Below are 23,122 nucleotides of genomic sequence, written 5' to 3'. Positions count from 1 at the left end.
GCTTGCCCCCCGTCACCCAACTGCCACAGAGAGCCTCCAGCGGCCGAACGCAGGCAGTCCCGCGGTGAGGCCTGTGGCTTTGCCATGAAGCCCCAACAGCCACAGGGGTTCTGTGTGCCGGACACATTCTTTTAAAAGCATATTGAATTATACTCGCGACTGGTAAAATATGGGGGGAAATGTTTGTCCATGTGCCATGCAGAACCATTTTGAGTAGCACACTCGGGGAGACCCGGCATTCTGCTAGGCTGCTTTCATGATACACGTGTGTAGGCCACCAAGACAGAAACACAAACCATGTTGCCTGCGTGGCCCTCCTACACGGCTGGATATAAAATGTGGCATGTGCCCACAAAGCACCCCGCTCTGCATTCTCAAGGGTGTAAGGAGGAGGGGCCTCGAAACCATGCTGAGTGACAGAAGCCAGCCCCAAAGCCTACCTATGCTCTGATGCCTTTTGTAGGACATTCTGGAACAGGCAAAACTACATAGCTTGAAAGCTCCAGAGTACTGGAGTTTGGGGAAGAGGAAGACACAGGGGCACAAAGGGAGTTTCTGCAGTGATGGAATGTTCTTTATCTTAACTGTGGCAGTGCTTGCACATTTGTCACAGCTCCCCAAACTATACACTTAAAAAGGATGAGCTTTATTATCTACAAATAATGCCTCAAAAGCAACAACAACTAACAAATCAGCGTCCCCTGAGATGGAGGAAAGGGAGGCTGCCACCACTGCTGCCATCAGCCCACGGCAGGGAGTGCCTAGGATGTGGACCACTGGACAGGAGACACCGAAGCCTGGTTGGCCCACAGCTCTCCGCCCGAGCCTCTGGGGTGGGAATAAGGGAAGTGTTCTGGCCACTACAAAGCACGTTCACTGACTCCTAGACCTGCCTGCCTCCAGGGGGCGCCATTCACACAGACTACAAGAGGAATGGGTCGCTCTGAGGCATCCAACATGCTGGTGATTGTCACCTCACCAACCCCTGCTGTCCTTGCCTGCCAGCTCTCTCCTCCACCTCAGCTGGCATTATGCCCTGGGGGGGAGGAAGGAGAGAAAGCGGAATGAGAATTAACACTGGGCACAGCTCTGAGATTCAGGGCCAGAGGGGCGGCTGAGGGCAAGGCTCCTTCCCTACGCCATCCTAAAAGGTTCCCTCCCTGCACTTCAACAGACACTATGGCCCTTAAGGTCTCCATTCTAGGGATGAGTTACGATTCCGACTGGTTAGCCAACTTGCTGGAGTTCACATAGCAATGAAGTGGCAGAGCTGGGACTTGGACCCTGATCTTCCAATGCTGCTCATAGGGGTCCTTTACTCTATTCGGCATCTAATACTAGAGCCCGTTTTCCCCATGAGTCCAAGATAGCAGGCATAGTGGGGAAAGGCTGCATGGAGAAGGCGCTGGCCAGTCCCAGCTGGGCGAACAGCCACAGCAAAGCAAGCAGGCTCAAGATACTGGGACACTACTCCCCCACTGGCCACTGGTCCTGGTGGAGCCCCAGTCTCCCCATCTGGCTCCCAGCAGAGCTCTCAGAGCTCTCCTTAGTGACAGGTTTACAAGCTTCCTGGGAGCCACAGTGGGAGGAACCCCCCCACAGGCGAGGCTGCTGCTGACACAATGGAAACTCCCCCACAGAGCCCGTTCTTCCTGGGCATTTATGAGGTGCCAGACACAAGCCTGGCCAGCACTCCAGGTAACCCTCAGCTACCTCTGGACCACATTCCTGCCTCTCGGTGGGGTCCCAGGGGAAGATGCCGGGACACAAGGCAGCCTCTAGAGTGACCTCCTCACTGCCCCCATGCCAAGATCTGCCAGATCCATCCTGGCAGAGCCCCGCACGCCCAGGCTGAGCTGAGCTGGGCTGCCAAGGAGAGGGCAGTACTAGCGACAGTGACCAAACCCCCTGTGACTTTATAGGTGGGGTCTTCATTCTGCCCCCAGTGCCGCTAGGACACAGGTCCTGGGACGTGAAGTTACCCAGACAGAGCAAAGGGCCCTGATTACAAACCCAGGCCTGCTGCCTCCAAACCCAGCAGCTCTCTCACTAACTGTGAGACCTCTGGAGCCTCGCTTTTCTCACCTGTAAAATGGGGGTCATGGCAGACCTTCTTCACGGAATTCTTGTTGGGATTAAATGAGACGATGTATGCAAAACTACCCAGTAAGTGGTTGCTATAATAATGATGATTATAATAATAATTATTATAGATAACAGCTAATAATTATATTATAATTAAGACACAGTTAGCTTATCAGTACTTATTATATAACAATAATAATTATTAATGCTACTGACATCGACCTGTGTTCTCGTACCTCCATACCTTTGTTCAAGCTCTTCGCCCCTCCCCACCATACAGCTTCTTTCCCTGCCCCACCTCCCACCTCCACTTCTCCAAGTCCCATCTGTCTTTCAACACAGAATCACATCACGCTCAGGACCGCCTTGCTCTGAGTCTGTGACACTGACCCCAGGGCTGGCATGCTTGTCTGCATCTCTGACGAAGGAGACCTGTCTCACTTTCTAGACAATGGGGATCAGGGAACAAAGAGCTTGAACCCTGGAGTCAGGAGGCCATGGGTTCAAACCCCAGCCCTGCCACAGACTTGCTGTGTGACTTTGGGCAAGTCACCTCACCTCTCTGGACCTTGATCTCTTTCTCTGTAAAACAGGGTCATCTTAGCTGCTCCGCCCACCTCTCCTGGTTGCTGTGACGACCCAGGGAGTTCATAGATGTGAAAGAATTTTGCAAACTTGGAACACCAGATCCCATCATAAGGTCTTATTTTTTTTTTAATAAAAGCAATAAATCCCACTGTAGGAAATCACCAGCTCTTTTCAGCCCAGTGGGAGGCCAGACACTCTGGTTTTATCTTATCCCAAACACCCTAATCCTGGATTGCCAGGGTAGTCCTGATTTAGACTAGCTTATACCCATGCACTGAACAGGGCTTGCTCTCTCTGGGGTAAAGACGGTGGCAGCCAGTTTGAAGGGTGGGAAAGCAGGTGGGGAGGGGGCTTCAGTGAGAGAGATGATTGTAAAACAGGGCAGATGTGACCTTCTTAGGGGTCATTAAAGGGGCCCACCTCCCTCATGTGCCTCTTGCCTCCAGGCTTGGTCCAAGCGCATTTCTCTGCTGGGGATCTTTCTCTCCTTCCCACCTACTTACCTGCCTTTCTCTCACTCATCCCTCAGACCTGGATTTTAAAGCCCACTTTCCCCTAGAAGTCTCTCTGACCCCAGACCGCGTTCATGGCCCTGCTATGGCCCCCCAGGGACTCTACCCACACACCCCTAACAGAGCCTCCAGCACCCAAGTAGCCTCTCTCAACTCTACTCCCTCCGCAGAATTCCGTGCAAAGGCCCTGAGTTGCCCGCTATCTGCAGGACACTATACATCTTCTCCACACCCAGAACGGTGGAGAAGAGAGTCACTCGGATCATTTTCTGTTCTCTGCGGTGCAGCTTTCTGGCGAGGAAAGGCTGCAGGGTTATTTGTGTCTGTCTCCCAGATGGACCCTGAGCCTCCTGGGGGCAGAAGCTCTTTTTGTCTTTTTTACTGCTATTTCCCCAGTGCCTAGCTGAGAGCACAGAGCAGGTGCTCAACACGAGATGCTGAACGGAAATGCCCCTATTCGATTCTTCAATCCACTGACCAACTGTCAAGTGTCCGGGGAGTACCCACTCTGTGCCTTGCCCTTTCTGGTGTCCTGTGGAGAAATCAGAGAAAGAGGGGACTAAAAGGACAGCTTCCTTCACTGCCCAGCACCAGGATCCCACCCACCCTGCATGCCTAAGAACCTGTAACAGCTCCCCACTTGCCTGCCGGAAAAAAGGAGAAACGGAAGGTGATGAGAGTGGATGGTTTCTTTGGTATCAAATACTGCAGCAGATGTCCTTCTCATGCAACCTCTCCCCACCCTCCCAGTCCTTGCAAGACAGGTGTCTGAAGGAAGCAGCCTCCAAGATGGCCCCAGTGATCCCCAATTCCCCCTCCTGGCAGTCATGCCCTCTTGCAGACCTGTCCCTTTGCATGTGGAGCAGACCTAGCAGCCAGCTTCTAGTGCATGGAATACAGCTGAAGTAATGGGATGTCATGCCCAAGACTGGGTATCAAAAGCCTTCAGTCTCCATCTTGGTTACTTTCTCTTGCCTCTCTTGGGTTTCTGTTTCTGGGGGAAGCCGGCTGCTGTGTTGTGAGGAAACCCTGTGCAGAAGCCCATGTGGCAAGGGACCAAGGACTGCCAATACCCACGTGAGTGAGCCTGGATACGGATCCCCCTCCAGACAAGTCTTCAGACTTGGAGACCACAGTCGCAGCCAACAACTCGACTACAACCTCCCAAGAGACATTAGGCAGGAGGTACCCAGCTCAACTGTGTCAGGATTTCTGACCCACAGAAACTGAGATAATGAAATGTTTGTTGTTTAATTTTTTTTTATGTTTGTTGTTTTAAACCACTAACTTCTGGGGTAACTTGCTGTATAGTGGATGTGCTTTGCAACAGTATATTAGTCCCATTTTATAGATGAGGAAACAGAGGCTCTGAGAGGTTCTAACTCACCCAAGATCACATAGCTTTCAGGTGGCAGCTCTGGGTTCTGATTCGGGTAACGCACTCTCCAGCTGCCCTCGGTGATCCCCCCCTCGCTGGCCAGCCAGCTAGGTCCGCTCTCGGCGACACGAACCCTGCGGCCCACCCTAGTTGGTTTCTCCATGCCCACATATATCCACCTTTGTGTTTCGGGGTTAGGAGTCACGTCAGGCCTCTCATCTCTCCTCAGGCCCTGCCTGTGCATACAGCAGGCCCTGCTGCTCCCTGGAAGACTGAATGAATCCATGACAATGAGTAGGACAAGGGAGGACGGCGGGGAGTGGGCAAGATCGGCACCTTCATCACCAAGTTGATCTCCCCACACTGAGCCTCCTGCTCTCAACTCATTCTGTGACATCCCAATTTCTGACATTCCCAACAGATGTGCATACAGCTGTGCCTCCCTCACTGCTGGGAGGCGACCAGCCCTCTTCTTCCCCTCCCCGATCCTACCCCAAGATTCCAGATGATAGCTATCCTGGGTTCAGCTCTGGGCCCATATTCCCAGCAGCTCCCCAAAGCCCCTGGGCCAGGCCTGGGAGACTGCAGGGTTGGGGGGAGCATGGCTCGGTCACATAAATCCATACACCACACAGACTGTCCCCCGGAGCTTCCCTCACACAAAGCCATGCTCACGCATGTGTACATGTGTGCACACACACAACCAGAGAGTGTGGCTGATGGTGGACACGAGACCCATCAGGGCTGGAGGAGGCAGAGACACTTGGGGTCCCTCGAGGAGGCCAGGTGTGCGTGTGTGTACATACGAACATAAAGAGGCCAGGAGGAGCCTCCAGGGAAACCTTCGCAGAAGCACATTCATTTCCAGGGTGCTCACGGTGCGCTAACGCCCATGACCTACTTAACCCTTTCTACTATCCTTCAGGGTAAATATTACCATCCCCGATGTACAGAAGAGGACAATATACAGAGGAAGAAACTGACCCAAAGTCACATAGCCAGTGGATCCGGATTCAAACTCTCACCAAGAATACCTGCCCCACCATCCCCTTCCTCTCTAGCCTTGCCTGGTGTCACTGCCCAGCTCAGGTCTCACATCCTCCAAAGCTGTCCTTGACAACTCCATCCCACCTGTCCCCCGGGTCACCTACAGCTCCAGCTGCCACACGGTCCAGCCACGCAGGGCCTCTACCCCTCACTCTTCCCTCTTACTCAATGACCAAGGATCCACTGGGTGCCCGCTGGGGGTGGGGGCAGACACAGAGCTGGGTTAAGAGAATAAGACGGATCAAGCTAAGCCACCCCACCTGCGAGCTCACCTTGGCCTAAGCCTCCAGAGCTGCCGCCAGGAGACAGACAGCCCCCTCCATGTGAATCGCAGGTCCCACAAGCCATGGGATGCCCCTTCCCCTGCTGCCTGTGAAGGAACCCGAGAAGGAGAGTGGGGAGCCGGCTGCAGAAGGGGCAAGCCCTGACTTCCCACCCGAGCCACCAGCGCCAGGACCTCAGCCAACCACTTCCCCTTCTGGGCCACAGCATCCCCCTCTGTGAAAGGACACAATTGGGAACCAACTCTCAAGTCTCTGCACCCCAGCATCTAGGGTTTGTTGGTCCACAGATGTGCCACACATGTCGGGGTGAATACATGGGTGCCATCCACGCATCAGCCCCTCGGCGCTGGGCCTGTCCTTGCCGGTGGGGGAGCCCTGAAGGAGGCGAAGTGGGAAGGCAAAGAAAGAAGAGGGGAGGGAAGAGGCCGGTCAGTATGGCTGCTGCCTCCTTCCATGGGAGTCCCAGTTCCTGCCCTCAACACTGGGAGCAGCTCGGGAAATCTGCCCGATGAAAGACATCAAGCGTGTAACTGCCGAAACCATTTTGCAAATGGGAATTAATTTCTCCCATGGGTCTCCTGCCAGGCTGGTCCCAGAGGAGCCTGACTCTTCACCACCAGCCCTAATACACACAAACACACACACACACACACACACACACCTCTCATGCAGAAACACTGACATCTATCTACAGAATAACAGGGACATGTACCCCGCACAAAGTAACACAAGTGTGACGGCTCACACACGTATACGCAGGCTTAGCGTGAAATCCCTTAAATATTAGACAGATACATACATGTCCCATGCTACACAGCACGTGGTAGCCACAGACAGAGCCCCCAGCACAGGTACACCACCTGCAGACTCCAGGAACACCGACAGCCAGAACATGTCCACAAACATTCGGCTAGAAACCCACCCGCAAACATACACACAGTCTGGGGTCACATTCTGTCACATCTCCATCATCTCTGTCACCCAGCAATTCAAAACCTTCCCTTTGCACCAAAGCCACATCACCAGGGCCCACGGGGAAGATACGATCGAGAACTATGTAAGCACTCTCTGGGAGTCAGGCTGTGGGCGGAGAGCGCCCCTAGGAAGGAGCCAGACCCTTGCATCTCCCACTTCCTGCGCCCCCCAAAAGAAGGCAAAATGAGAGCCACTGAGGCAGCCAAGGCATGGGTACAGGCATGGGCAGTGTGAGGACGTGCACGCCGAGGCTCCAGCTAAGGGGCCCTACGACACGGGCAAGGACGCCCACATCCTCCAACTGCCCTCTCCTACTCGTCTTGATGGTAGGTTGAGGCTAGGGGCTAGGGCCAGCTTGGCAGGAGGCCCAGCCTCTGGAGGGGGTGGGTCCCGGCTGAGGGCAGGGGAGGGAAGGGGGGCAAAGCAGATGAAGCATTTCATTAGCGCTCACCAACGTCCACCCGGCCTGGAGGCCCAGCTCCTAGAGCTCTCAGCCCACCCTAAGTAATCTCCTGCTCCGGTGGGGAGAGAGCGGGAGTCTGACCCTGGCCTCAGAATGCTTTTCCAAACCTGTGCTCAGTTCTCCTCATGTTCACTCCTTGTTCACACCCTCCCAAGTAATCCTCACCACAGTCCTGAGGAGGGCACTCCGGTCAGCCCCATGAATAGATGAGAAAACCAAGGAAGACATTTGCCCTCGAACATGTGTCTGTGCACCGTGGAGCAGGGGCTCGTGAAGTCCGTGTGCTGTGTTGGGTGGTCTCGGGGTTCTCAGTCCCCTCAGAAGCCCGTGCTCTGGGCCAGCTGGAGGACAGTGGGCTGCATCCTGGGCCTGTTCTGAGGGCCTCTCTGTCCTTCCCAGGCCACAGGATTGACCAAGTCTGTTTCCAGTGGAAAATGCCAGCCTGCACCCGACCCTCTGCCAACGGGCCCTGTTGGGGCCAATGAGCCCTGAGAAAAGCCCCCACCCTGTGGACACCCAGGGCCAGGCCCAGGTCAGCCCAGTCCGAGTCTCGGGCCAAGGACCAGGCCACTGGCCGGCTCCGGATTATGTGTCTTCCAGGACCTTCCATCTGTCACTGAGCGCTGCAGGCCCAGGACAAAATTTATTTCCTTTTACGAGAGTCAGGGATGTGCTTTTCCCATGTCTCCTTTCCTCCCTTTTTCTTTTTTAATTAGAAATTACTCTCGCAAAGTCCAGAGCCTGGAAGGGAAAAGCCACCTGGTCACCAGACCCAGCCACAGCTTCCTGATCGCTCCTGCCACCACCCCTCCCTCTTCCCGGGGCCTCTCCCAGGTTCTTTAGTGCCCACTGGACTCAGCAGATGAGGCCGCCCCATCTCCTAACGCCCTGTCTGAGCGGGGAGCAGGGGACACAGGGAAGTGTGGCGGGGACTGCCCAAGGTCAGCCCACACTGCTCTGGCCCCAGCTGGTTTGTACAGAAAACCCAGCTCCTGGGGCCCAGCAATGACAAAACAAGTCCCTGGGAAGTCTTTCCCTTCTGGGTCTGGTGCCACATCAGCCACATTACTCCCAAGACCACAGCACCGGAGCCAGGCGGACAGAGGGGAGCCCGGGCAAGCAGCAGCTCTGCAAACAGGGAGCCAGTTTGGTGCTCCTCCCTTTCAGCCCTTCACCTGCCTGCCGGGCGCCCTGTCTGACCGTGGATGTAAACCCCGGGGGTCAGAAGTTCACTGGCCTCCCCTACAAAGCACGTACTTTGTGAACTCAAGCCAGGCAATGTGGGGGGCTGTCACTTGCATATCTGGATGTTGAGGCATAAGCAGACACAGGTACACACCCACAGACACCTCGAATGCACCCTTGTGAGCACAGATACACACACGCACTCATGCACACACGTGTGTGCCCACACATCTCTCCACGTCTCCATCATGGATCACAGTGCTGACCTCCGTGGCCTGCATCCCGGGACTTACAAACAGGTTCCCCTAGCTGTCTAGCTACGGTTTGCATCGGTTCTGGGAGCAGAGGGTATGGACCCCCAGTACCTCACACCCCATGTGGGGGTCGGTCAGCACCCGGAGAAGGTGAGAGGGGAGGACAACAAGACTTTGTGGGGAGACTTCACCTCCTGACCTCTGCTGACTATCAGGGAAAGCCCCCCTCTTCCTGCTTTCCCCAGGCTCCCTTGCTGCCTCCCACCCCAGGGTCAAACACCCTTCTGTGGTTGAGAGGCACCCCCTCCCGTGGCCCCAAAGCCCAGCAAGGAGGAAAGAGGCAGGGGGATGATCATGCCCTAGCCCGAGGGCCCCAGGACCCCCGCCTCCCCAGGTGGTCCCCAGGCTGGGAGTGGGCGGACCCCCTGGCATCAGCTGGGGCCTTACCGTGGAGGTTGCTCCGGGTGATCTGTGCCCCCATCGCGGGCAGCGGTCAGCACAGCCACCTTCGTTTGGCCGGCTGGCCTCCTCACCAGGCCACCCTAGCCGCCAGCTGCCCTCCTCCTGCCCCTCCTCCCCCGCGGCCAGCAGCCGGCATGGCAGGGCCGGGCCCGCCCCTCCTGCGTCCCCACCAACTGCTTCCCGCACACGGCTGCCTGCCTGCGAGGCCAGCCACACACACACACAGACACACACACGCGCGCGCGCACTCAGGCACACGCAAGCACACCCCTCTGGCCCTGCTCACTGCCTCTAGCTCCCACCCACTCCCCCGAGCCTCCCCCACCGCCCTGCACTGGTACAGGCAGTGGGATCTGTCATGTTTATTTACATAAGGAGGAGGAGACTGGAGGCTTCCTGAAATAGCCGGGCTCCAGAAAGCACGGGAGATGCCCCAGCCGGAGCAGACGCACGCGCGCACACACACACGCGTGCACACACACACACACGCGCGTGCACACGCACACATATGCTCATTCCCCATCACATACCTCTTCACAGACACCCGCATGCACACAGCCTCACTGTCCCCTCAGGCTTCCTGCCACCCACATGAGACTAGGCGCCTACTATCTGCAGACCTTGGACAAAGACATTTAGGGTACCACGGTGAGCAGAAAACACACTGTCCGATCCTCAGGGGGCTTACACTCTGGCTAGTGGAGCTTACTAACAAACAGCTAACATGGCTTCTGGTTTCTTCCAGGCTCTGTCACAAATGCTTCAGGAGTATTAACCCCTTCAGTCCTCACTGACTGATGAAGAGGTCAGTATTATTCTTATTATCAGTAAGTACCATTATTACTATTATTATCTCGCAGATGAGAAAAATGAGACAAAAAGAGGTTACCAGCCTAGAAAGTGGCAGGGCTGGGAAGGAAACCCAAGAATCCAGGTTTTCATCCGCCCCCATCACCCCTTTAACTGTAACATCCACAAGCACACCAATATATAGAGACCTCACCACCTGTCTGTGCCACATCACACGGAAACGTATGACACGGGCTCTCATAAGCATTCACCATCATGCACACTTAGGACCCTACTGCCCACCAGCCTTGTGTAAGTCAGGCACAGTGGGCACTCTCATTGGTATTCTCGATGGCAGATGCTAGTGTTAGGTCCATTTTACAGAAAAGGAAGTTGAGACTCTAAAAGGCTCACAAAATTCCCTGAGGTGACCCACCAGGTCAGAGGCAGAGCCAGGACTCAAGCCTGGGTCTACAAGACACTCTCACAGTTCATCACCCTTTTGCAGGCTCTCTATAGAACAGGGATCTCTCCCAGGCCCTGGCCCAGGCTCCAGCCCCTGTCCTCAGGGCGAAGGATCTGGGTTCCCAGGGAAAGATCTGGGTGGGGTGGGAAGGCCTGGGAGCAGAGGTGCGGGGGCTGGGGAAAGAGCTAAGGCAAAGACAGGGTTGCCCCGTATTAGATGGAACTCAGAGGCCTCGGCACTAGGAGGGACAGTGCTGGGCTCTGAGTCTTTACCTCAACACCCTGCTGTTACCAGCCCTGAGTGGGTCTGGGGGACGGACATCAGGCCTGATTAGCCAGAGGGCAAGGCAGGCATTGGGTGAACGGGTCCCCAGGACGCTAATCCTCCTACGAGACCAGAGGCACAGCTCGGTGTTCTCCCCAGAATAAGCACTGACTCCCAGTCCACACAAGACTGTCCCTTCCTCCCGACACACTGTGCTTGTGGCTGTGCGGAGGCCCGAGTGCACGCACCCGCACACTCTGGGGCACACACGCCCAGTTCCTCTGCGGAAGGAAACTAAGTCAAAGTCTAACAGAGGAAATAACCTGAACTCCTTTTGTGGAATAAATAATCCTAATGATAGCAAACATGGACTGACTGCGCCAGAGTGTTCTAAGCATATGACTTACATTAACTTGTTCAATCCTGAGGACAATTCTCAGGGATAAGTTGCGCTTTTATGCCCATTTTACAGATGAGGAAACCAAAGCAAACAGAGGCTGTTCTGGAGGCTACTGTTGGTGGCAGCAGAGTCAGCCCCCCTCAGCCTGCCTGCCTCCTAATGCCCCTGCCTGGGCCCTTCCCAACCAACCCCTTTCACATGCCCCCCCCATATTCCCACTTCCTAGCACTGGAACCCCTCTTCCAGGAAGCCTCCCTGAGACCCTGGGTACAGGGTGAGTCTCCCTTTTTGGAGATGGTCTCTCCTCTGAGCCCAAGTTGTGCCTCTCCCAACCCTTCATCCTACTCTGCCCTACCAGAGACGGCCAGGCCTAGCTGTGGTCTTCTTGTCTGCCTGTCCTGGGGGCATCTCAACCATTCAACTTGACCAACATTTATGTGCACCTACTGTGCATCAGATGCTAGCTAAGTTGGGGACACAAGGGTAATCAAGAGCAGACAGGCCCTGGCTCTCGAGAACTTATAGTCCAGAGGGAAACATGTTTATCAAGTAGTCTCTCTAAGGAGTATATCATCATCATCCTAGACATGAGTGCTGAAAGAAAGGAGCAGGGTTCTCGGGGAGGCTGAGGGCAGGCTTTCCTGAAAAGCAAATGTGAAGGATAAGCAGCTATGTCCATGTCCTGTGGAGGTAGCTTTGAAGAGAAAGCTCCAGAGAGTGAGCACAACATGTACAAAGGCCCTGTGGCTGGAGGAAGCCCACACATCCAAGAAGCAGGGTTGGTGCATCTAGAGCAGGGACCACCGTAGGAGCCGGGGAAATTTTCCAGTGGCAAGCCGAGGTGGTCAAAGGACACCCCAGGAGGGCCTTGAAGATCAGGGTGAAGAATCTGGCCCTTTTTCTGAGAGCAGTAGGGAACCTCTGAGAGGGTTTAGCAGAGAGGCAACAAGACCAGACCTGCATTTCTAAAAGGTCATTCTGCCATCTGGTGTGGAGAATGCACGGAGGAAGAAAAGGTGCTGGGGGAAAAAGCAGCAGGGGGAGCACAGGCGGGCCTGGACCTGACTTGCCCTCACTCCCCTCCGGCCTAGCATCGGGCCCACACGGAGCAAATGCTCAGGGAAGAACCCCCGAAACAGAACTGAGTTCCTATAATTTTCTGGACACAGGACTATGGGGTCAGTAACAGGCAGGAATGGGAACGGAATGAAAGGTCAGCAAACCAGAAGTCCCTCTCTCTGGCCCCTCCCGGTGGACTGGGAGGTGCTTGGGTGGCCCCTGGCCTTCACAGCACCACTGTCTGAAGGGCCTTCCCGCCAGACCTGGCCCCTGTTCCCTACAGTCCACTTCCCCAATTTAAATAGGAAGTGGCAGTGTCCTGGGTCTGAGGGTCCCCCCGACCGCCACCCAAGAGCGGCGGCCAGGCCTCCACAGATGAAGCAGCAGCCAGCACCGAGCTCTTCCCTGTCTCATTCACTGGGACATCACATAAAATTTCATTTGGCCAAAGGATGCTGTTTCTGCATGGGGGAAAGAAACCCGGACCTACGCCATTCATTCTCTCATGGAGCATTCGTAGAGCGTCCGCCACGGACCCACTGGTGAGCAAGACCCAGCTGGCTCCCTTTGGAAGCTGAGTGGAAGCGAGGCTGGGATCAAGGAATGGAGATCCTCTGGCTCTGACGGAATGATCTCAGTGTTCTGTTCTCTGGCCAGAAAGGACGTGAAAGCGGATGTGAAGGGATGGCAAGGTTGTGAATGGGATGCAGAAGCTAGCAGCAATTCTACATATGGTGAGTATCTCACGCACATAATTCCACTGACCCCCACAGCATCCCTGTGAGATGAGAGCCAGGCCCATCTCGCAGGCTATAAAGCTGAGCTCAGAGAGGATACTTGGGAGGCAACACACGCTGGGGCTCCAACCCAGACCGCCCGCCTCAAAACTCATGCTCCACCCAGGAAAGGTCAAAGTGCAGGCAAACCCCTTACCTAAGAAAGAGTAGAAAAGGAAATAATGGGACCTTGTCCTTAAGAAATTCTACTGGGAGGGAGAGCCTAGGAGATTTCCAAAGGACAGAGGGTGATATCCTAGTGTGGAACTTCAAGGAAGGTGGGGAGACTGTGGACTGGCATAAGACTGGACTTCTTGTCTGCTAGCAGGAGAGACCATCCTGGAAATCTTGCAGAAAGTAGACCCGTCGGTGGCCTGCATAGGGCCTGCAGTGCTTCAGAGCCCACGGCAGAAGGCAGGGCTGGATGCACCCTGGGGGAGCAATTTGGTGTGTCAGAAACCCTGCCAATCTTCAGGAAGAAGCCCCTCCCTTTCTGCTGGCCCCTGCTGCATCCATCTCTGGCTGCAGGGAACCTCCACCCCCTTGGCTCTCCGAACCTACTCCACTCCCAAGACCCTCCTCTCCCTGTCATCTCCCTGTCTTCTGATTCCTTTCTGCCTGTTCCTCTTCCCTCTTGGGTGCCATCTTGTCTCCATGGTGGGCTACCCAGCCCACCAAGTCCCTCCTCATTCATGTCCCCAGGTGAACCTGCCCTCTCAGAACTTAAAGTCGAGAGCACACCTAGCAAATGTGGAAACAAACACAGAACAAATTCACAACAGAAACCATCACGATCATCGACTCCAAGATCCCTAAAGGGAAGGAGCCTCAAGAAAGCTCTGGATCCAGTCACTCACTGCCTTCATGAAGTCCAAGAAGTAATGAGCCCATTTTACAGATGTAACAAATGAGGCCTCGTAAGTTGTCGACTTTCCAACTGTCACACAGTGAGTATAGAATAAGGAGGACTTAAACTCAGGTTTAATGTCTTCTGTTACTTAACATGACATATGGGTCAGGGCATCCAAAGACATGGAAGACAAGACTAGACAAGGAGAGGGGTAACTTCTCTTTACGAGGCGGGGGCACAGGGGACTCAGGTCTGGAGAGGACCATAAAGAGAGGTCAGAAAGGGGAGGCGGCCCTGCTGGGGGCTGGGGAGGAACAGGGAGGCAGTTCCTGGTTGCTATAGTATCTTTTTCGTCAAGAACAAGGGATAATTTGATTGAGCCGATGAGTCACCTGGCATTTGAGGCGTAAGGCCAACCTACCAGGACCATCCTCCTGACCCTATTAGACGAGGCCTGGTGCAGGAGAACGGGAAGCAGGGAGCCCCACCCTAAAGCTTCCTCCCTTGCCCAGATTCAGGACGAGAGTGCAAGACAGGCAATGTGCATGGAGATGAGGATAGAAACACACAGGGACACAGACAGAGAGCATGAGCCATGTGCTGTAGAGAGACCAGAGCCAGGGAGTCTATAGGACGTCCTCTGGGGCTGGGACAGGTGCCCCAGCAGTGACAGCTGCCAGCCGCCCAGGATGATGGGAACACAACAGGTGCAGAGGCGTGGGCGGAAACTGAAAGGGAATCTGAGAAAACAGCCTGGAGTTGGCTGCCCCTCCCAGACCCTGGGCCCTGTGCCAAGCAGGCCTTTCTCAGACCCTCCAAGACACAAACACACCTACGCCTGCTTCCCAGGGCCAGCCTGGCCAGCCTGGACCAGACAGAGGGGTCACCATCCATGCCAGGCAGAAAGGACAGAACAAGGAAGAAACCAGGCTTCAAATCCCAGGACAGAGTGTGCCAGATGGAGCCCACACCCTCAGAGCCCCTACCCGGAAGCAAACATTTGCCTATGATAAGACTTATGTCACCGGCCAGGGAGGGTAGATGGATGCCCTCCCCGCCTTGTGCAGGTTGGGGGCTGAGAAAGGCAGGCTCTACCACCACATGACTGGGCAAGCTACTGAGCTTCTCCGAGACCCCGTGCTTGGATCAACCAGTAATAGTAACGATTGCTGTCAATGTTGTTGTTCAGAGACCCTGAGAGCCCAGGAATCCAGGTAGTACCTGGAGGGGCCAAGGTTGCTGCCCAGCCTTAGCAAGGAGAGACATAGGATGCCGAGTATGGGGACAGCTCTAAGTATAAATGTCACACCAAGGAAAAGAAAGGGAGGACAGAGACAGCCCCATCTCCCCCGTCAGGTTAGCATCACTCGCTCGGAGTCGCTCCCCGGCACCTGGCACCCACACCCGGCACCGGCGGGGGCTGTACGTGCCTGACTGCACGCATGCCCGAAATGCAAATGCCATCTCGGGGTGCTGAGGACCAGCAGGTTCATCTAAGGAAGCCGATTCAACATCATCCCTTAGGCAGGTGCTCTGTGTCTGTTCCAGGGCAGAACGAATTTTAAACTTGAAGCTGGTCCTTGTCCCGGGGATCACCAGTGATAAATGGCCAGGGCCTGAATTCATAAGGTGCTCCCTCAACTACAACCTTGCTGAGGAGGGTGAGGAAGTGCAGACAAGGAGACATGTAGGGGGGAGGTAAGGCAGAGATGAGGCCCAGAGTGACGCAGGAGACAGCCCACATGTGCTAGAGCAAGACACGAGCCTCACCCCTCCAAGATGCATACTCCTACCGGACTGATCCTGCCAAGCCTGTCCGGATTACGAGAAAAGCCGGCAGCTGAGAGCAGGAGGTTAAATCCTTTCTCTGCAGGCAGAGACCACCCTCCCCCACACCCCCACCAACACACACACACACACACAACTTTAGACCCCAGGACTCAGGCAGAGCTCAGGGTGCCCACCCCTTCTGGAGCCCAGCCCCCAGCGAGCTGAAGCCACCCCCAGTCTGAGAGTCCCTACCCCCCTGCCTCTAAGGAGTCTGCTCTCAGGCTCTCTCCTGCTTCCTGCCCCTCCCCGGTCCAGCTTAAGGAGGAAGGGCAGCACCCAGGACCAGCTGGCTCAGCCCCCACCCCCACTTCTGTGCCCTGGCTCTGCCCCCCACCCACTGCAGACCACCCACTCCGACAGCCGGGTTCCGACTTCGGACACCAGCACGTAGGTGGGTATGACAGTTGGGACTCCCAGGGGCCAGGCCCTGGGGCTGGGGTGCTCCCAGCAGGGCCGCTGCAACCAGTTTCCACTGAGCTGACATCAGTAAACGCTACTCGATGTGGCCACTTACTACACTAGGCAACTAGGCTGCCTGGGTTCAGATCCTGGTTCTAACGCCTACGAGGTATCTATCCCCTCTTCTGAAAAGGGGGTTGATGATAATGGTGCCTGCCTCAGAGGGCTCCGGGGGGGGGCGGGGTGAGTTCACACACACAGGGCACTCAGAACAGTGTGGGAGGCAGAGGAGCACACACCTGACAGGTGAGAAACGGCGGGCACAAGGTGGGGCATGGTGGAGCAGCATCTGCCCGCAGGTCAGCCGGCCCTCGTAAGCACTGCGGGGTGCTCCTCCTGGGATGGGGGGCAGTGCCTCCCAGCTGACCAACAGTAACAGGCACAGCCTCAGTGAGGATGGGGCTGGTGACCACATGGGGCCCAGGCCAGATCAGGGTGCCCGAGTGAGTCTAGTATCTAGGAAGTCATTCAGCAGAGTGGAGAGAATGAGCTGAGTCCCAGGGGCCATCTGAGAGCAAGTGAGGACCAAGGCCTCAGAATCCCAGCCCAAGAGAGAGAGAGAGAGAGAGAGAGAGACGCCCCTACCAGAGGTGCTTTTCCAGCTGCCCGAGGGCCTCTGCCCCTCAGAACTCCTTCATCCCACCAGGGCGAGCTGCCTCCCACCACCCACCATGATCGCCAACACGGCTCCCCTGAAAAGCCTTCACTCTTTCCGCAGGGGGCCCAGCACCTCCTCCTCCTATAAAAATCAGGCAGGAATTAAGACAAACAAGTACCCAAATCAATTAAGAAAATCATATCTGCTACCAGCATCTTGAAACACCTGCTCTGGGCAGGCAAAGGAAAGCACTGGAACTCAGTGGCCTAGATGGGGGAATGGAGGCTCGGACAGGCTGGCCACCATGTCCCAGTCACACAGCTAATACTCAGCGAGGTTGGGATCTGTCTGTACGACCCCCAGACACAGGGCCCCAAGCCCTGGCCTCTCTGCCACAGGGCCTCTTGGAATAATGACCCAGCTCGTCACTTTCACCAAAACAGTACTGGATTTGCAAAAACATTCGGTCCCATCGGGCAGAAACTCATTTCTTTTAAGAGAAGAGAAAAACAGGCTCGAGGAGATGTAAATGAACTGCCAAAGCCAGAATGTGCCAGAGCCGGCCCAGAACCTCGATCTCAGACAGGAGCCTGGGCTTCGGGGCTTTGTCTATGACACAGTGCTGTCCTGAGAAAAGCCCCCTGCAATGAAATAAACGTGGTGTCATTCAGAGGGGCCCAGGGCGGGCACAGGCACAGATGTAAGAAATTGCTGATCCCAATTCAGTTACCTCTGGACTTTAGCAGGTGTCCCCGCTGTACATCTAAGCACTTGCCCCCATCAGGGTCTGGGTCCCCTCCCACACTGGGGGGCTCTGAGTTCTGGGAGCCAGAGCTTTACACCATATACGTGTCCCAAGGGGAAGGGCAGACGAATGCAAGGAGACACGAGGTCTCCAAGGCCCTGAGACACAAATGCTCTGAAAAGACAAAGGGAAAGGCAGGTGCTTTTCAGCAGTAGAGGGGCTCAGCTTGGCTCTGAAACAGGAGCCAAAGCGAGTGACTAAGCTGAGGTCCAGCCACTGAACTAGGCCAGCTCTGTGCCCAGCCCCAAGGGCCCTGCCCCGGAGCACAGCAGACATGGGCCACACTAGCCGCAGAGTACAGGACGTCACCGCCAGGTCTAGGGAACCTGTGAGTGAAGTCTATTCAGGGCCCCTGGGACAGGCTGGTGGCTTTCAAGCCTACTAAGCCTATGAAGGAATTCTGGTCCCCAAGACTGCCCCTGCAGCCCTAGGCCCAGATGGAGTCCCCAGTCCCAGCCCCAGACAGCCTCACATCACAGCCTCAGGAAGCCCCACAAACAGGGGCTCTTAGTCCTTAAAGGCCTGGGGACCATGAGAATGTGGCTGGCTCAGGGCTGGCAGCCCTTCCCTCTGGAGCCAGAGCTCAGGCGTGGCTGGACCAAAGGCAGCTGCGGGGACTGTGGTCTTCCTGCCTAAAGAACAGCCCAAGAAGGACAGAAACGACCACAGGGTGAAGACAATGACAGAAAACCCATCCTCCGCCCTGCAGCTACCCCGTCTCCCGACTGGCACTGCCATCTTTTGCTCCGCCTTCCTTTCCTCTTTCTCTAGTAAGGAATCTCAGGCTCCTCCCCCCAGATGCCACAGGCTTCGGGGCTACTTTCTCCCTCCCTCCCCCCAGCTGCTGGAGCCCAGGGTCAGGCAGGCCATGAGAGACCCCAGGAATGCACAAGGTCACCTCTCCAGCAAGTTTAGAGGACAAAGGCCTCCCTGGGAGTCAGGGCTCCTGGGTTCCGGGCTGGTCCTGTGGTCTGTGGGAAAACTTCATAAGGCTTGGGAAGATCTATAGATGCCTGCTTGGGTTCAGAGAGACTCAGGGAGCAGCACTTAGTGTCTGTAGAGGTTCCTCCCTCCTGGCAGGGGTAAGGGCTCCAGAAGGTGGATTAATGCAGATCCTGGGTTGGGCCACACTGCCAGGCAGATGGGAGCAGGGCTCTCTCTCTCCCCAGTGGCAACCTTCCCTTCTCTAAAACAATGTCCTGCCCCTCACACCTTCTACCCTGCTTAGCCACTGCTCCTGCCCAGAGGGGAGCTCCTTGTCCTCAGGGCCAATGAAAGGAGGTGATTACATTAGCCTCTGTTGGGGGGATCTATTTTTACTAGTCCTGAGGTCACCTCCACATTTTACCGTATGACTTTGGGTAAATCAATCCCCTCTCCGAGCCACAGTTTTCCCATCGGTAGAAGGGAGGCACTGGACACACGCATTTTAGCTCTGAACCAGGATTTTCCTGAATCAGAGCTATGGGGCAGGGGGACCATTTGGTGGAAGGCCATTAAAAATTCCTCCCTCTCTGCCACTTTCCACCAAGTTCTGGTGGACAGCCGAGGATGGGCGAGGATGCTTTCAGCTGGGTGTCACTGCTTCTTGGTCCTCTTCCTGACCCCACTCAGCACGGGTACATCCCCCAGGTTTTGTGGCCTAGTTTCCCCTTGAGTTCTACTAGCCAGGCCAGAAGTCTGGTGTCATCCTGGACTCCCCTGTTTGAGCAGTCACTGTGTCCTTCTATAATCTATACTCTGGCTACTCCCAAAGTTCAGGCCGCCAGCATCAACCCGATCTGGACAATTCTTCCCAAAGCCTTTGGCCACCTATTCCTCTTCCTCAGGACTGCCAGGCTGACCTTTCTGCCTGACTAATCTAGCTGGGTCACTGTCCAGCTGAGAGCCCACAGTAGATAAACTTGACCCTCCTTTGGGAGCATTCAAGATCCTCTGTGAGCTGGCCCCAGCACATGTGTCTGGCCTCACCTCCTGTGCCATCCCCCCCAGACCAAGTACCTACACCCCATGCACAGGAACCACACAGAGGGGCGCCTGGGGGGCTTAGCTGGTGAAACGTCTGCCTTCAGCTCAGGTCATGATCCCAGGGCCCTGGGATCGAGCCCCATGTTGGGCTCCCTGCTCAGAAGGGAGCCTGCTTCCCCCTCTGCCCCACCCTCCCCCGTTCATGCTCGCCCTTGTTCTCTCTCAAATAAATAAATAAAATCTTTAAATAAGAAAAAAAGAACCACATGTCTACTTGAACATGGTGCTATGTGTGCTGCGTGTCACAGGGACGTGGCCCTTCGAGCCCTGCTTCTCTCCCTGGAAGGTTCCTCAGAAACTCTGACCTCACCTTTGTCTCTCAGCTCCGAGGGCCCTCTCCTCTGAGATCATCCTAACACCCCAGGGCAGACGGGGCCTTCCTCCTCCAAGACCCGTATAGCCCTTTGTGCAGCCCAGCCCTGAAATGATGGAGGTGGGTCCCCTTCCACACTGGGACAACCCAAGGGCAGATGTTTTAGCTCTGGATCCCCAGCATCTACATGGTAGGCACTGGGTAGTACCTGAAGTATATCTTATGAAGGAAGAATGAAAAGAGGAAGAGGAAGAGGAGGAGGGAGAAAGAGAGGCCAGGCCTGCTGGTGGGTGGTCTTTATCGGGTACCATGTGCCCCTTATCCAGGCTCCAGAGAGCATCTGTAAGGTCCCCCTCCCAGCCATGATGCCCCAGGTCCCTGCAGACACAGTGGTAGCCGAGGCTGACAGACTGCCCGGCCCCTGACCTCACAGCACCCCCAAGGCAGGGTTCCAGGCCCCCTCACTACAATGGGCCGCACCAGTCAGAGCTCAGCTCACTCAGACAGAATCAGCCCAGAAGCTGAGCAGCCAGGTGTGTCCTGGAACACAAAGGAACCAGAGAGCCTTATCTGACCATCTTCCCTGGAGGCAGCAGGGGAGAACCAGCAGCCCTCAGCCAGGCAGGCAGGACTGCAGGAGGCGATGCCAGAAGCCCTGTGCCAGGCTGTCTCCTGGCCCTGACTCCCGCTCCTGAGGCAGGTGGCAGGGGGATGCGCCCCTCCAAGTCGTTTGCATAAACCATCTACAGCAGCACTTTCAAACCCACGCTTCCAAGAAGAAAAAAAGCCCACTGCCATTGCCTGTGGCTTCCTGGTCTGCCGTTTTTTCCTTCTCTTTCGTTTTTTTATTTTAATGGCAGGAAGCACTGCTTCAGGGAGATCACTCCCCTGTTCCTGGCAGCACACAAGCCAAATTTTCCCTCCAAACTGAGGGAGGAGGATGAGCGACCATCCTTCAGGTGTCAGTGACTTACAGTTTGCAAAGTCTGTGAGCATCCATGAGCTCGCTCTGTCTTCCCGGGAATGGTGGGAGGGGGGCTCCTGCCAGCCTCCATTTTACAGATGGGGAAAGTGAGGCCCAGGGGTTGTGACTTGCACAAGCCACACGGAAGTAGTAAGAGACGGTAAAGAACCCTGTGGCTGCCTCCCCAGCACCCATTCTACTCCAAACTGACAGTGGTTCACCCTGGGTGCTCACCGGCATTGCCTCAGGAAGGTATTAAATGCCCAGTTCCCATGCCAGACCAAGTAACACAGAAACTCTGAAGACAGGCCCAGGCATGGGTGTTTCTGAAAGTTCTGTGGGTGGTTCTAATGTGCAGCCAGGGTGGCACCATCCACTGGTAAAAGCCGATCACCATTGTATAAACCATGGTTCCTCTCCGTTTGCCAGGGATTGGGTCAAGAACTGCCACGTGGCCCACTTTGGGCCAATGACGCTTAGTGGAAAACCTGCCAAACCCCTCTTGCTCCTCATAAAAAAGCCTAAGAGACAGGTTGTTCTTCTTCCTCTAAATATTGTTGTGTCTAGCTGTGATTCCTGGGATGGCCATGGTCATGTCACTACCAGTCCAGAAGGAGGCCAACCCACGGATGGCAGAGCAGAGATGGCGCGTACCTACCTCATTCTTGACTACATCCTTGACGGAAATCCACCCACCCCTGGACTTCCTGTGATCTGAGATGGTGTGGCTCCTCATTTTTTAAGCCATTTTTCAAGTTGTTGCTACTTGCAACAACAGCCCTAAGACACAACACTCACCTTCCGCGTCCCCCACCGCACTCATCCCCTCTTAGATCTTCCACCATAGGAAGCACGGCTGACTGAGGGCCGCGGCTCTGGAACTCTCAGATCCATCCCCGACGTTGCTCCATGGCCAGGCTTCCCAGCCCGGCTCCCAGCCGATGACCGAGTGAGGCAGGGATACCAAGGCAGGCTCATTCCTGGGAGAGGTGGCACTTCTCTGACCAGCAACGTGGCTTGGGCTTGAGGACTCTCCGTGGGTTTGCAGAACTTGCCTGAGAACTGACTGGAGTCTAAAATACTTCCGCCAAACTTTCTGCCACCCCTCTCCTTCACTGAGGGTCGCACTTGCATTGAGGTCTGATGATTCACCCAGGCTCTCCCCACTTCTTCCCTATTTTTCCTCACACGGGTAGTTCCTCTGGTAATTTTTTAAAATAACTTTTGCATGTTTAATCTTCTCCTGATGTCTGCTTAACTGTTCAATACATGGCCCGCCTAACACTTGACCTTGACCACTTCATGCCTGGACCGCCACGAAAGCCTCCTAAGTGGCCCACCCACATTTGAGTCCCCCCCCACCCAACCCCATCCACAATCCTTCCTGTACAAACCTGCCACTTCCCTACTCGAGAACCTTCACTTGTTTCTTATTTCTTACACCATCAAGTGTAATTTCCCTAGCCTTTCTTTACAGGCACTGCTGACTTTGACCTGCCCCACAGGCCAACCCTGGCAAAGGACTGAAATTCATCCCTGTTATTTCACTTACATCCCTGGAGAACTTCCCCATGGGGGACAATACCGGCTATCTGCAGGGCAGAAATGACTGGCATGGCACATGACCAATAAACACCGAAGCTGCCTTAAATCTGATTACTAACACCACCCATTGCCACAGATGCTCCTCAAAGGCAAAGCTTCCCTCGGTCTCCCCTTCCTTTACCCCTCAATGGAATATATACCAAGAGAAATACATTTCACATACAGACAACCCTCCACCAACAAGAAGTGAATTCTCTCAAAGACTGTTATAATAATGAAAATTATTATTGTTCATGCAACAACATGAAGAGGAGGGTGATAGAGGTGAAGATAATTATAAAGACGGAGGGAACAGCAGTACTGATGGTGGTAAGTATGAAGAGCACAAAAGCAGGAATAAATACCGTAACAGTATGATCTCAATGACATAAATATATATGCAGAAGAATTGACTTCCCCTTGACCCACTGCCATATTAACCAAATTCCTTTAGAAATTGCATTTGGTTGTTAGTTACAAAAACCAGAAATAATATGGATTTTTTAAACACTGAAGGTGTTTTCTCTCACATAGAAGAAGTCTATAAGAACACAGTCCAAGGCTAGTATGTCAGTTCAGTAGTCATCAGGGACCTAGGCTTCTTTTATCTTTCTACCTCACCATTTCACATGACACTTCAAGTTTGCTTCGTGATCCAGGATACCTGCTGACGCTCCAGCCACCTTGTCCACATTCCAAGCAAG

General features: G+C 54.9%; 1 protein-coding gene across 2 annotated transcripts in view; it reads right to left on the bottom strand.

Moving 5' to 3' along the window:
• The window catches only part of NEURL1 (neuralized E3 ubiquitin protein ligase 1), a 79,164-nt gene that overhangs the window by 23,949 nt on the left and 32,093 nt on the right, over nt 1-23,122 (bottom strand). The window contains exon 1 of one of the 2 annotated variants that reach the window (XM_032313661.1): nt 9,219-9,570. The exons of the other annotated variant lie outside the window; for it this stretch is intronic. Within the exon in view, the coding sequence (XP_032169552.1) occupies nt 9,219-9,252 (34 nt within the window). The 5' untranslated portion in view covers nt 9,253-9,570. Of the gene's footprint in view, nt 1-9,218; nt 9,571-23,122 lie in introns of those variants that run through there. 2 annotated transcript variants of the gene reach the window in all.

The sequence above is a fragment of the Mustela erminea genome, chromosome 14 (assembly GCF_009829155.1).
Source record: "Mustela erminea isolate mMusErm1 chromosome 14, mMusErm1.Pri, whole genome shotgun sequence".
In the NCBI taxonomy this organism is placed as follows: Eukaryota; Metazoa; Chordata; class Mammalia; order Carnivora; family Mustelidae; genus Mustela; species Mustela erminea.
Note: the sequence above shows the minus strand (reverse complement) of the source record. Positions and strands in the feature narration are given on the sequence as shown.